Source organism: Sardina pilchardus, chromosome 13 (genome assembly GCF_963854185.1).
Source record: "Sardina pilchardus chromosome 13, fSarPil1.1, whole genome shotgun sequence".
Classification (NCBI taxonomy): Eukaryota; Metazoa; Chordata; class Actinopteri; order Clupeiformes; family Clupeidae; genus Sardina; species Sardina pilchardus.
Genome location: NC_085006.1, coordinates 6,785,633 through 6,798,206, shown reverse-complemented (window position 1 = coordinate 6,798,206; position 12,574 = coordinate 6,785,633). Strand labels below are relative to the sequence as shown.

Below are 12,574 nucleotides of genomic sequence, written 5' to 3'. Positions count from 1 at the left end.
TGCTGCCTCTGCATACCACTAGGCCTGATTGAACTGAGAGCTTTGATAATAAGTTTACCGCCTGAGTCAATTCCGACAGTGCTAAGATCTCTGTCACTGACACAACGCAGGACATGGCATTTAATGGATGCTCTCCCCTGAGTCTTGCCGTGATGACAGCAGGTTTCTGCGGCTGATATTATCCTCAGAGGAGCAGGATATTAGCTTTGCTGAATGGCCAGTAGCACCCTATTCTAAGGGCTCCCCTAGGAACGGCTACACTACTATCTTGTACTGGGCTGAGTGCAGTCATACGTCTGTTGGGAAGAGTGCGGTGTGGCCTGACATGACCACTGGGCTTGAGGCTTTATTTCAGGCTAAGTTACATCTGAAACGGCTAAATCCCCCTTAGCTGTTCCATTCCCTGAAGTGCATGGGTGTGTGTGTGTGTGTGTGTGTGTGTGTGTGTGTACGAGAGAGCAAAGGGAAAAAGAATGTTTGTGTGCATATCAAGCTGCCAAAACACTCTTAACTGGAGCAAGCAGTGTGATATGTGATGAAGTGCACTAGCGCTGCATGCTATGGTTAAGGCCTGTTACTAGCTTTGAGGTTGTGTTTACACAGTGTATTTGTAGGTGTAATTCTAATGACTAAAGAAGGACATGATCAAACGTGTATGTGACGTGCCCACAGGTGTATGTGTCTACAACTAACACCACACTGAATTCTCTGAACTCGATGAGGCATCCTGGCATATCAAGATATGCTATGATGTACATGTATGACATAACAAGAGAATGTGCAAATGCGTTTTCATGGCAAATGTGTAGGGCTGTAAGCATGTGTGTGTGAGTGCGCGTGTGATGGTAGTGCCTTGTGGTCGGGAACAGTTATGTAGTATAGATATAGGGATCATATTTACTGAATGCTGCAGACGAGGCCTGGTACTGCCTGCTCTCAGAGCCCGCGTCCACGGCCAGGTCATAGGAGCCGTCAGCGGCCCCGGGGCCGGAGGGGTTCTGGGGCCAGCTCTGCTTCACCAGCAGCACTGTCCCAACACACACAACAGAACAAGGGCGGGGGGGTTATACACACAGCACAGCAAGGCACGCCAGAGCTTCTGCCTCCTCTCCTCTCTTCTCATTTCATCCCCGCTTTTTTTTCTTTTCCTCCATTGCTTTTTCTCTTGTCAGCACTACGTGGGCCATCTCTTGCGCCCACCTATCTATGGTGAAGTCTCTAAGCTGAGATGTGAAGTGGTGACTGCGCAGTGCATGCATGCATTCGTTGCTTATGGCTGACGTGAGCAGTGCAACTACCAGGTCTGCCACCAGAGGGAGCCCCTCAACCATCACAGTCTGCTTCGTGAGACCAAAAAAAAAAAAAAAAAAAAACGGCAAACACGCGAGAAGAAAGGAACAAAGCGTCCAGGCCGTTTCTGTGCTCCCCGCTCTCTCAGAGGATGAACTATGCCATAACAGCCTATGAGTCAGTGAAATAACTAAAGCATAGCTTGTGTGCACAATTGGCAGGTTTCCCAGAGCAAAAACAGCTACTCGCACACATAGCCTACACAACAGCCTCATATTTTCCCTTCACTTCCCATTTATATCGTACGGTACAAAACATTAACACGAAGAAATGCATACCATTTACTGACCGTGATCTGAGTCATCTATTGACATTCTTCTGTTATAATATAACATCATCCCCTTCATCAGAGCAGAAAGACTATAACTGATATTAAATACAGCCTATTAAAGAGTTATAAGCCTAACTGGCCTATGGATGAGTGGACATGGAGAGAATTCAGATAACTATCCCTTTAAAAAATCTGACCACGTTAGCCGCACGTCATCAAGCACCTCCTTCACGCATCAGTACCACCGCAGAGAGGACTGCGCTCCGAATCCGCTGACTGCCAACACCACTAATGCTAGCAAGGGAGCCATCATTAGCAATAAATCTACAAGAGATGAGAACAGAACGCCACTTCCTCTATTTTCCCCTTTACGTTGCGGCCATCGCCTCCTCGTACTGTATGTGTCCCCGTGATGAATGCTGACTGACAGCGGTGATACAGGCCATCTGCTCTGGCCTGCATGCAACTCAGCTGGATCATAATCTCCAGTTAATAAAAACGGCTTAACATTTTTTTCCTGCTTCCCATTTCAACATCTGCCAATGACGGCTTTCAGGTCTGCAAATAGACTTTACTGGATCAACAGAGCCATAAAAACGGCTAACATTTAAGGGAGAAGCGAAGGTTGCACACACGGTAAAAAAAAAGGATTGTTTGTGTGTTTATCTGTGCATTGGATGAGTATCAGTTCTTTCCATTGGGTGATGCTAGTGGAAGCCACTGCAGTAGGCATCCTACCTGCCTGCCCATCCTATTGGGCTACGTGTCGTCTCACCTCTCTCTGTATCCGTTTCAGCCGCTCTTTAAATGTTGCACAAAACTGAGAAGGTGGCCTGCTGACAGCACTAGCATTCACAACTGGATATGATTTTGTGTTGTTTTGTGATGAGTAGGCTACTGCCTTACCGCTATTACTGATAATGAAAGAGCTGAATGCCCCACGTGTGTAGATCATCCTCCCGAGTCCCCATTCTCACCATGGTCTTGCGCTATAGGTGAGGCTTTACTTGGTCTGTTCTCCCATTAGCCTAATATGTGGCTCACTGGCAAGGTGCTTAGTGAGTAAACACAATTGAAGTTGAAACTGAGCTCCTCACTCAGACGGCGCTCCAGCAGCTTGTCTGTAACCCGGAGGTCCAGGATGGGCAGTTGCGGGTCCATCTGTTTGGCTGGCTGAGGCGAGGCGTGTTTATGGGGCTGCGGCCAGCTGCCCTGCTGCTACAGACACACACTCCAGACGCCTTAGCGTGACCCGGCAGTGCTGTCCGGCTCTTTTTGCTCGAAACTCGCTTTAGCCCCTCAGACTTACTCGGTGGAGTAAGGGCTGTTTACAAACACCTCTCTACTTATCAGGGAGCGCTGCTGTGCTGAACATCACTGGCTTGTGTTGGTATTCTCAAATCTGGCAGCTCACCAGCTGACTTTGTGGCACTATTTACGAGCAGAGCCGTGGGGATTCTCCCGATCAAACAGGTCAGTGTTTACACAGCGGCCATGACAGGCCAGAGGTTCTGATCCACTCCACTGTCCTCACTTCCAGCGGCACCTGAGGTAGCTGCACGCGAGCTCTTCCTGCAGTGCACGGGTGCTATGAACACAGTCAGGGCATGCTCAGTCACTTAGCACTAGCAACACACCATCTGTACTTCAGATTAGCCACCATTGTGCTGACCATTTTTACAAACACAACACCTCATTGGCTGTCATTGGGATATGTTCTTTGGATGACCCTGGCACATAAGCAATAGTGTATGTATATATATGCGTGTGTGTGTGTGTGTGTGTGTGTGTGTGTGTGTGTGTGTGTGCATGTGTGTGTGTGTGTGTGTGTGTGTGTGTGTATGTGTGTGGGAGTGAGTGTGGCCTTACCTTGTTAATGTTATGGATGCCAGCTGGCTCGGGAGTGAGTATATCTGAAGCCAGTTTTGCACTGTGTTGTCTGGAAGCTATGTATACATTTATATGAAATGTTATATATATGACATGCAGGTGTGTGTGGTGTGTGGTGTGTGTCTGTGTGTGATGTGTTTGTGTATGTGTGTGTGCGTTCTTACCTGGTGGGTACCCTGGACTCCCTGTCTGGTAGAGGTTAGGTGTGTAGGTAGGGGCTGTGGTGGGGTAGCCTGATGGGTATCCTGGAAACAGAAACAAAGTTTTTTCAAAAACAACCACACAAAAGAGTGGAACCCACCGAGTGTGTCGTGTTTGCACAGAGTGGGTGTACTGCACCCTTCGCAGCCACGCCATCCCTTTCAAAGTCGGCCATGTTGTGTGCATCTGTGCGCCTGTACGTTCTCTTTATCCCGACAAGTCATTCTTCATCTGGGCTGGCGCTCACTTATGGCCGCTCAAATTCCCAGCTCAAATAAAGCCAGCCGCGGCCGCCCCTGTTTGTCCTCATTCCGTCATCAGGCGGCGCTGCGACTGCGAGCCGGCGGTCCGCGGGGGCTGCCGGTCGGTTCCGAGCGCGGAGCGGAGCGTGGCGAGGCCTGGACAGGCCCAGATGGCGCTCATTACAAATCGTCTGCCCGCGTACGACGCGCTCGGCTGACTCCGGGCCGACACCTCCCCCTTTTGGCGAGCGCAGCCGCAGAGCGTTTGGTGTGCGTGCGTGTGAACGGGATGGCGGAAACCTCCAGAAAGCATTCCCCTTCAGATGATTATGGGGGCCCATTCTGAGGGATTCAAACACCTCCCTGAGTCTTGAATTCAAATGATGCCATGTGTTCTCTCTCTCTCTCTTTCTCTCTCTGTCTCTCTCTCTCTCTCTTTCTCTCTCTCTGAGCTGAATGAACAGCTGGTCTCAGCACTGGGGCACTGGAGCGCATCACAGACAGATCGAGTCCTGTCAGCACACAAAGTGTCTCCACTTAAGGAGCAGGTAAGAGTGCTCTATCCCTAACACCATCCCATCCATATTTATTTAGACATTTATCTATATATGGCCGCCTTTTGTGAAATCAAAAGACATCAAAATGACATATATGTGTGATGCTGAACCGGCACCTCGACCACAGACAGCATGTGTTGCTGGAGGGGGGCAATGGCCTCCCACTGTTCAGCCATGTGTCCATGTGGGTCCACTCACTCTCTACAAATAAACTCGTCTCTGCATAGCCCCGGGGATTACCGTGTTCTCTGACGGCCGCGGGCCGCTAAGATTAGCGCTGGTACCGAAATATGACAAAACCAACACGGACAGACACGTCCCATCATCCATCTGTTTCTTCCTCTCCTCGCTATCCGTGATCTACTTTTGTGGGTGCTTTTGGGGCTCCGAGGTACGCGCCTGGGAGAACCTCGGGAGTCTAAGTGTGCTCCGTACTGTCTTCTGAGCAACCGCTTCACTGATAGCATTGCTGCTCTGCTACCCTCTCGCCTGACACCTCTTCCCTAGTTCCTTCTTGGTTGTGGTGTTGAGCCGGTCCTTGTTTCTTATCTCCCTGCCTGCCCTCTCCTCAGCTCCTACCATTCCTGCTGTATTAGTCTGAAGAGCACACTGAGAAATGATCCAGGCCGCCATCAGAAGGAGAAGCTCTTTACCACTTTTCACAACGAACCGCAAATTATTTCACATGATAAATAGAAATGCAGGGAAAACATTTCCTCAGTGAAATCTCTTAAATATGAATATGGCCTGTAATTATTCACTCAATGTTTTTGAAGCTTAATTAGCGGTTTGTGCGCACATTCATTCATATTTTCCCCTCTCCGCTGGCTGACACTGAGGTCTACTTAATGACAGCCTTTCTTTTTGCTGCTTCTGTCATCATTACAGTTGCCTTGAGCATAAACTACCAAAGCAAGAGGTGCATATAGATCCTATTCTAATCTCCTGTTAACAAAGCACCAACATTACCCTCTCCACAATTAGAGTGGAATTACACGACTAATGAGACGGTAATGAAGTGGTGTTTCTCTCTCTCTCTCTCTCTCTCTCTCTCTCTCTGTGCACATTCAGCTAGTGGTATGGCAGGTTGGTAGAGAGAAGAAAGGAAGGGAGGGGTGCGGCAGGGAGGCTGTGTGTGTGTGTGTGTGTGTGAGAGTGTGAGAGAGAGGTTCCAGGAGAGAACTAGTGAGGCTCTGAATCACAGGAAGAGATCCCCCCACGCATGCCAGGGTGTAAGAGAGGAGGGGGGGGGGCTGTGAGGGGCTGTGAGGCTGTTGCCATGGAGACAAACAGGAAGCACTCCAGTGACTTCTACAGTGGAACAGGAAGGTGCGTTCATTCAAGGACACAGACAGAAACACACAGACACACACACTCTCTCTCTCTCACACACACGCACACAAGAGTCTTTCTCCCTCTCAGCAGAACTTCTAAAGAGGATCGCTCAGAGACCCTAATGAGGCCACGTGAGCGCATTGCGCGGCCAAAATGGGATTTATTCAATTAACTTCTGGGTGTCTGCATTTCCCAGTGACCTCCTCAGGAGATCCACAAATGTATGATGACAACGCACTAATCTGCGGAGACTAATGAGAGCTGATTGATTGAATCTATTGAATGTCATTAGTCTCCCAGCAGCCACCTCCAAGCCCTCAGTGGCCACTGTTTTTCTTTGGGAAGTACTGTTGGGTACTACATACTGTATATATATATATTCTGAAACTGTCGAGTTTCAGTCGATTCTGTTGAATAAAAGATCTGCAATCTGCCTCCATTGCTGCTTCCAGACATGTCCTCCACACTATAGGCGGATCTTTGTCAAACAGATGTCCAGCCCTTCGCGTGATTCAAATATGACGCGTACACGCGGTGCTCACATGCTTACGTTCACACGTTATGCAGGCTTATGTGTGAACGACACCCACGCACATGAACAGAATCTCCAGGTGGAACGTGGTTGAACACGCACAACACAATCTCCCCATGTTCTTCGCTTTGCACAGATATGAGTTAATTTACTCCGAAACACAAGGAGGGGAGTAGTGTAACAACAGGCTAAATTTGAGTTCCCGTTATATTATTCATATACAGTATATACGGCTCGACTGCTTGATAACTGTAGAACATGCAGACTTACACGTCTGTCTGAAAGCAGCTCATGACTGTTAGTCCATGACTGTGTGATAACCACAAGGGTGACAAGGGTGTCAACTCTGAATGTGTGGTTGTGTGACCTCACTTGCACAGATCTTGCACACGGCACACGGTCACCAGATCACAGAGTTCACATCATTTCACACAAAGGTTTATTATTAGAGGTCAAAAGATATCACATGAATCATTTCATGTGACTTCATACAACTCTTGTGTGTGTGTGTGTATGTGTGTGTGTGTGTGTGTGTGTGTGTGTGTGTGTGTGTGTGTGTGTGTGTGTGTGTGTGTGTGTGTGTGTGTGTGTGTGTGTGTGTGTGTGTGTGTGTGTGTGTGTGTGTGTGTGTGTGTGTGTATGTGTGTGTGTGTGTGTGTGTGTGTAAGTGTTATTAGGTTATTATTATGCAGTAACACACTTACCGGCGTACGCCATGTTCTTAGGGTTTCCATAGGGTGTCCCGGGCTGGACGGGACTATAAACGGGGTTCATAGTGGAAGACAGTCTATTCTTACTGCAAGAGACACACAGACACAGAGAAAAAGGAGGTCACATAAAGAGACACAGGCTCTACTGAAGTCCCTGCTGCTTCAAAGGAGCTCCGTCGTGCGCCGACACATAAAGTGACGACCTGTGAAAAACCTGAAAAAGAAATGCATGAACATCTGTCCTATAGACATACACAGGCAGACTCCCACACACACACAGATACATCTAGTGACATTTAACCACTCACATACAAACACATGAACACATACATTCACACACAACACAGCTCACATTGTCTTTGGGGAGAATTTGCATTCCTTGACTCTAGAAATGCTACAGGGGTTTGGGCACATGGCTCGATAACAATCTAAGAACGGAGCCAAAGGGGGGATTCTGGTCATTTTTGAATAGAATACACTAATCCTGAAAACAAACAGAGGAAGCGCACAATGGCATATCCCACAAGCCTCAGCTATCACAGAGGCACCATAGCAACCAGCTGGGCTCACTGCATGTGTGCATTTATGCGCACGCTGTGTGCCTGCCTGCATGTGTGTGCGTGTGTGTTTGTGTGTGTGTGTGTGTGTGTGTGCGTGCGTGCGCTTTAGCCCCAGAGACGCTAGTAGCATTAAGAACATCACCCCAAGGAGGAAAGGAAAAGTAGCAGGAAGAAAGGGAGCGAAGAAACACAGAGGAAAGGCAGAGAGAGAGAGAGAGCTGCATGCAAAAGCCCTGTACTCAGGATCAGCAATGTTAAGGGCTGATGGGGGGGGCAAGACCTCTGAACTCTGAACACCCAGAGAGAGAGAGAGAGAGAACGACAGAGAAAAAAATAGAGAAAGAGAGAGAGAGAGAGAGAGAGAGAGAGAGAAAGAGAGAAACGGTCACATACACAAGAATGGAGCGCAGCTGTGTTTGAGTGAGAGTGGGCAGTAGTGATGGAAGGTGCTGGCTTTGGCACTGGTGCTGGGCATGAGGTGGGCATATGGAGCAGGGGTGGTGAGGCCGTACCCGTCACATGATCGTCCCTGTCAGCTCGACTCATGAGTGGGCAAGGTGATATGGCAAAGAGCACAGACAACAGACACACACACACACACACACACACACACAAACACACACACATCAACACATATTCAAGCACACACCCTTGCTAAACATTTCAGAATCGTTGATCACCGTAGTGATGCATGGGGAAGACATATATGGGGAGTACACATATATTTATATTTTTCATACATAACACAACCAACTTAACACTGATCTGGAAACTCAGCCTGGAAACCCAAAGAGAAATCAAGGTTATCAGTGTACAGATATTGTGCAACTGTTTTTATTGGCCAAGGTCCTGGGTAAACCCTTTTAAAGTGTTGATTTCTGAGTGTGTGCGGATTGTGTTTTGACCTGACCCACAGTATCCTTCAGGTCTGCAAATGGCATTGAAACTGAACTGAAGGTCGTTTTTATTCATGTCTGAGGGCCAGGACCAAGGCATCAGTAAAGGAAAAGAGAGAGAGAGAGAATGACAGAGTGTGTGAGAGAGAGATACAAAAGCCATATATATTTGCACTGGTAAACATCCTTTCACTTACTCCACCTCTTTCACTCTGTCACTTTGCAGTTAGCCCTGGTGCAGTGGAACTGTGCTCGTGTGCTGAGGTGGGGTGGGGGCTCGGGGGCTGGAGCCTGCGTCTGGACTCACCTCCTCTCTGCGTCACGTGACCAAAGCCCCCAACCCACAGTTATCTCCCCAGCAACCAATCCAGCAGAGTGCATCATGGCCAGCAGTGACAAATGCTTTTGTGTATGTTTGTGAAGATAGACTATGTGTGTGAGTGTGAGCGTGTGTGCGTGTGTGTGTGTGGTTTTGTGTGTGTGTGTGTGTGTGCGTGTTTGTGGTGCGGTGTCGTGCACTACACTAACCTCTTCAGGTTCTGACTGGTGTCTGGTTGGTACAAGAAAGTGAATTTGTCAGTGGGGTGCCCGCTTGCCATTCTCAGTGGGGGGAGGAAAGGCTAATGAAGGAGGAGAAGGAATGGATATGCAAATCTGAAAAATAAAAACCAAAGCAAAGAGATCAACAGAAAACAAGGGAGCAAAGGCAGACAGAGAGAGCAGAGAGAGAGAAAGAGAGAGTGAGAGAGAAGGGGGGATAGAGAGAGAGCAGAGAGAGAGTGGGAGAGAGAGAAAGATAGATAAATAGAGAGAGAGAGCAGAAAGAAAGAGCGAGTGCGAGATCATGATTATAACGGACAGATCATAAAAGGCAAAAAACAGCAGCGCAACAGCAAAAGCTAAAACAACAATATGACATATCACAACAGCGAAGCAAAGCAAACAAGCAAGAGAGGGGGGTGAGAGAGGAAAAAGATAGATAGATATATAGATAGATAGAAAGATAGATGGATAGATATATAGATAGATAAATAGATAGATGGATAGATAGGTAGATAGACTGATAGATATAGATATAGACAGACACAAATAGAAAGGCATATAACAAAGACAAGAAAGATGAAGTCCGAGAGAGATGAGAGATAGCGAGCACTACACTGGGTGGTGTTGAGAGGCGGACAAAGAGTGAGAGGTGCCGGGAGAGAGCAAACAGCACAGGAAACAGCATTACAGCAGCTAGGACATGCTGCCAGCAGCACGACCAGACCAGCAGTGTGAACCAGAAGCCCACGAGTACACAACTGCAACACCTGTTACTACCTCCTTTTGCCAGCTACTGTATGCCATGGTCCAGTTCCCACATCTTCAAATGGGTCAGTGTGTGCTTGTGTGTGTGTGTGTGTGTGTGTGTGTGTGTGTGTGTGTGTGTGTGTGTGTGTACATGTGTGTGTGTCCACAGTCGTGTGTTTAATGTCTTTGTAGCTTCACCCTCAGACTGCATTCTCGTGCAGCTCAATAATGCTGTCAGCTCTTTTGAGACAGCCTTCTTGGTCATAAATCTCAAGACCGAAGAGTCAACCACCAACAGGACAGAGCTCATATCACGGCAGTCTTACAGAATTGGCATATACGTCGATATGTAACGCATACGTACACGGCAATGGCACTGTGATATGACATGACATCACCTAAAAAATTATGCTACAACACCAAAGGAAGAATGGCTGTGGTAAAAATGTTGTTAAAATGGGTCCAGAATGCTTTTAAGACCAGCGAGCCACAGTGGTAACTGATACTGGAATGTGGAGGCAAAAAGCTGTTAACAGAAACTAACGGAGAGACACCATAAAGGAGGAAGGGTAGTGTACAGCTGTTGCTGAAAGTCACTCCAGCAATCTCAGGCTCCACTACCAATCTGCATGCCTGTCACTTGAGGTATCCATCCTTGCTCTCTTGAGCTCCACAAGAGTACGTAAGTATCTCTATGGCTGTCTGTGTCTGCGTTTGTGTGAAGAATAATGAGAGAGGGCAGAAGTGAGAAAATATGTCATACACAGTGCATAAAACTTGCACCAAGGCTGCATGAGTGGTATTGCACAGAAACAAATCAATGGGAAGCTGATGTAACCGAGAGAGGGAGAGGGGGGGGGGGGAGAATAGATGATGCACCAACAGAGAGAGAAGATGGTGGACTGTGGGGAAACAGGGAGACAGGGAGAGCTAGGGCCAACACCAAGAGACAAAGATGGAGATGCAGAGAGAGAGAGACAGAGAGTGAGAGAAAGAGAGGCATAGGAGGTGTGGGTATTAATGTACGTGTGTGTGTGTGTGTGTGCGTGGAGGTGTTTGTTGGCCGCCCCAGCTCCCGTTCTGCTCAGAGGACTCTTGGTGATTAATCAGTCAGTGACAGGATCACCTTGTGCTGTTTGTGAAGGATGAAGGTGCCCCTCTCTCCCCCCCCCCATCTCCCCTCCTCTCCCTCATTCTCTCCATCTCCCCTGACTGCTGAAGCCACGCTCACATAGGGCTGATTGACCGCTGTGTCTCTTAATATTCTCAGCTGCCTACGGGAATGACTGGAGAGGATGACTGGTGTCGTTAGAGGGAACGTCATGCTCTCTGGTAATAGCACGGATAATTAAGAGCAGGTTCATTATGCGGGACTTAAGTCATTCCAGTATTGTGCAAAGATTCACTTTATATTGATTTACTTACTCATTGTCTGCAGCGTGGAAATAGCCAGCAGCGTAGATAGGGAATGCCTTGCAGAGGATTGTCCCAGGCTTGTTTTAATGTAAGGAACATGTGCTCTATATTACATCATCTCAGCTCTGGTGCAGCTGTTCCCTGCCACCCCCCACCTTAAAACTATTTTCATACAGTGGTTATCAACAGACATAACAGAGAGAGAAACTCCCAAAGCCTGACTCTACATCCCAGACCTCAAAAGAACTGCCTCAGGGTACACTGTGTGTCCTAGTGCTGGGTGTCTGTGTGTGTGAGTGTGTGTGTGCCAGAGCTCCCAAAATGGCTTCGAACATTACTGAAAGACATTATTCTTATCAATAACCATGCCCTCCTTGTGTTATTTGTTTCTATTCATGTGAAAGTCATCCAGGGAGACGCTAACACAAGCTAACAATAAGTTGCTAGAGGATGTTGATAGAGGGGGAGAAAATGGAGAGAGATAGACTGAAATAAAGGCTCAACATCCACACAAGACAGAGCCCGAGGGCAGTGGATCAAGCCTATAAATATAGATCCAGCTCTCCTCCTCTGCCACCTACACATACAATTGGCCAGACTGCGGGCACACTCACAGAGCATTGCCTACTCTCTCTTCTCTCCAACCACACGCCCAGCAGCACAGAGAACTGCCCTCGGCTAACCACTCTGCCAGAGTAGATGAATCAATAGGCACTTTTTCCTCCGGAAATACTCCTCAGAAAAAAAGCTGTCATGAGGGTTCTGTCGTGTATATGGCTTTTGATGGTGGAGAACAGTCACAGGACTTATGCCTACATGCTTTATCACGTGTGGTACAGGCCAGGGTGCTCACTCAGAAAACTATGACAATATTTAGCAAACAGAGGGCACAATCTGACATCCCTTATATTCACCAGAGACGTGAGTATGGCCTTAAGTGCATGCATGCACGCACACGCACACACACACACACCACATCCAATAACCGAGAGAGAATCAACAATTGATATCTACAAATGTGATATAATGTGTAATCTAGCTTTTGAATTGCCATGCAAAGCAGCCTAACAGTCCTATTCATATTGAGACACTAAGACGGCCTGTCGCCTTCAGCGCGAGCATCAGTAGCTGTGTGCCTAAGGGTGCCTGTGGAGCGGCTCCTGTGTTATTCAGGTCAGAGCTGGAGCCAAGCTCTCTTCCTACAGGCACGCTCACATGAGAGCAGCAGGGAGGGCAAAATGGCCGCCTGTGTGTATGTGTGTGTGTGTGTTAACAGAACTGGTGCGCGTTTAAACTTTAATGTGCAGATATGCCAGTCGGCTTC

General features: G+C 47.9%; 1 protein-coding gene across 3 annotated transcripts in view; it reads right to left on the bottom strand.

The window, feature by feature from the left end:
* The window catches only part of fam168a (family with sequence similarity 168 member A), a 31,691-nt gene that overhangs the window by 9,318 nt on the left and 9,799 nt on the right, over positions 1-12,574 (bottom strand). The window contains exons 2-5 of one of the 3 annotated variants that reach the window (XM_062552172.1): positions 9,073-9,198; positions 7,083-7,174; positions 3,676-3,756; positions 902-1,027 (exon numbers count right to left, since the gene is read on the bottom strand). In XM_062552172.1, coding sequence (XP_062408156.1) covers positions 902-1,027; positions 3,676-3,756; positions 7,083-7,174; positions 9,073-9,143 — 370 coding nt within the window. In that variant the 5' untranslated portion in view covers positions 9,144-9,198. The remainder of the gene's footprint in view (positions 1-901; positions 1,028-3,675; positions 3,757-7,082; positions 7,175-9,072; positions 9,199-12,574) is intronic. The other 2 variants (XM_062552174.1, XM_062552173.1) reach the window with 2 other exon arrangements.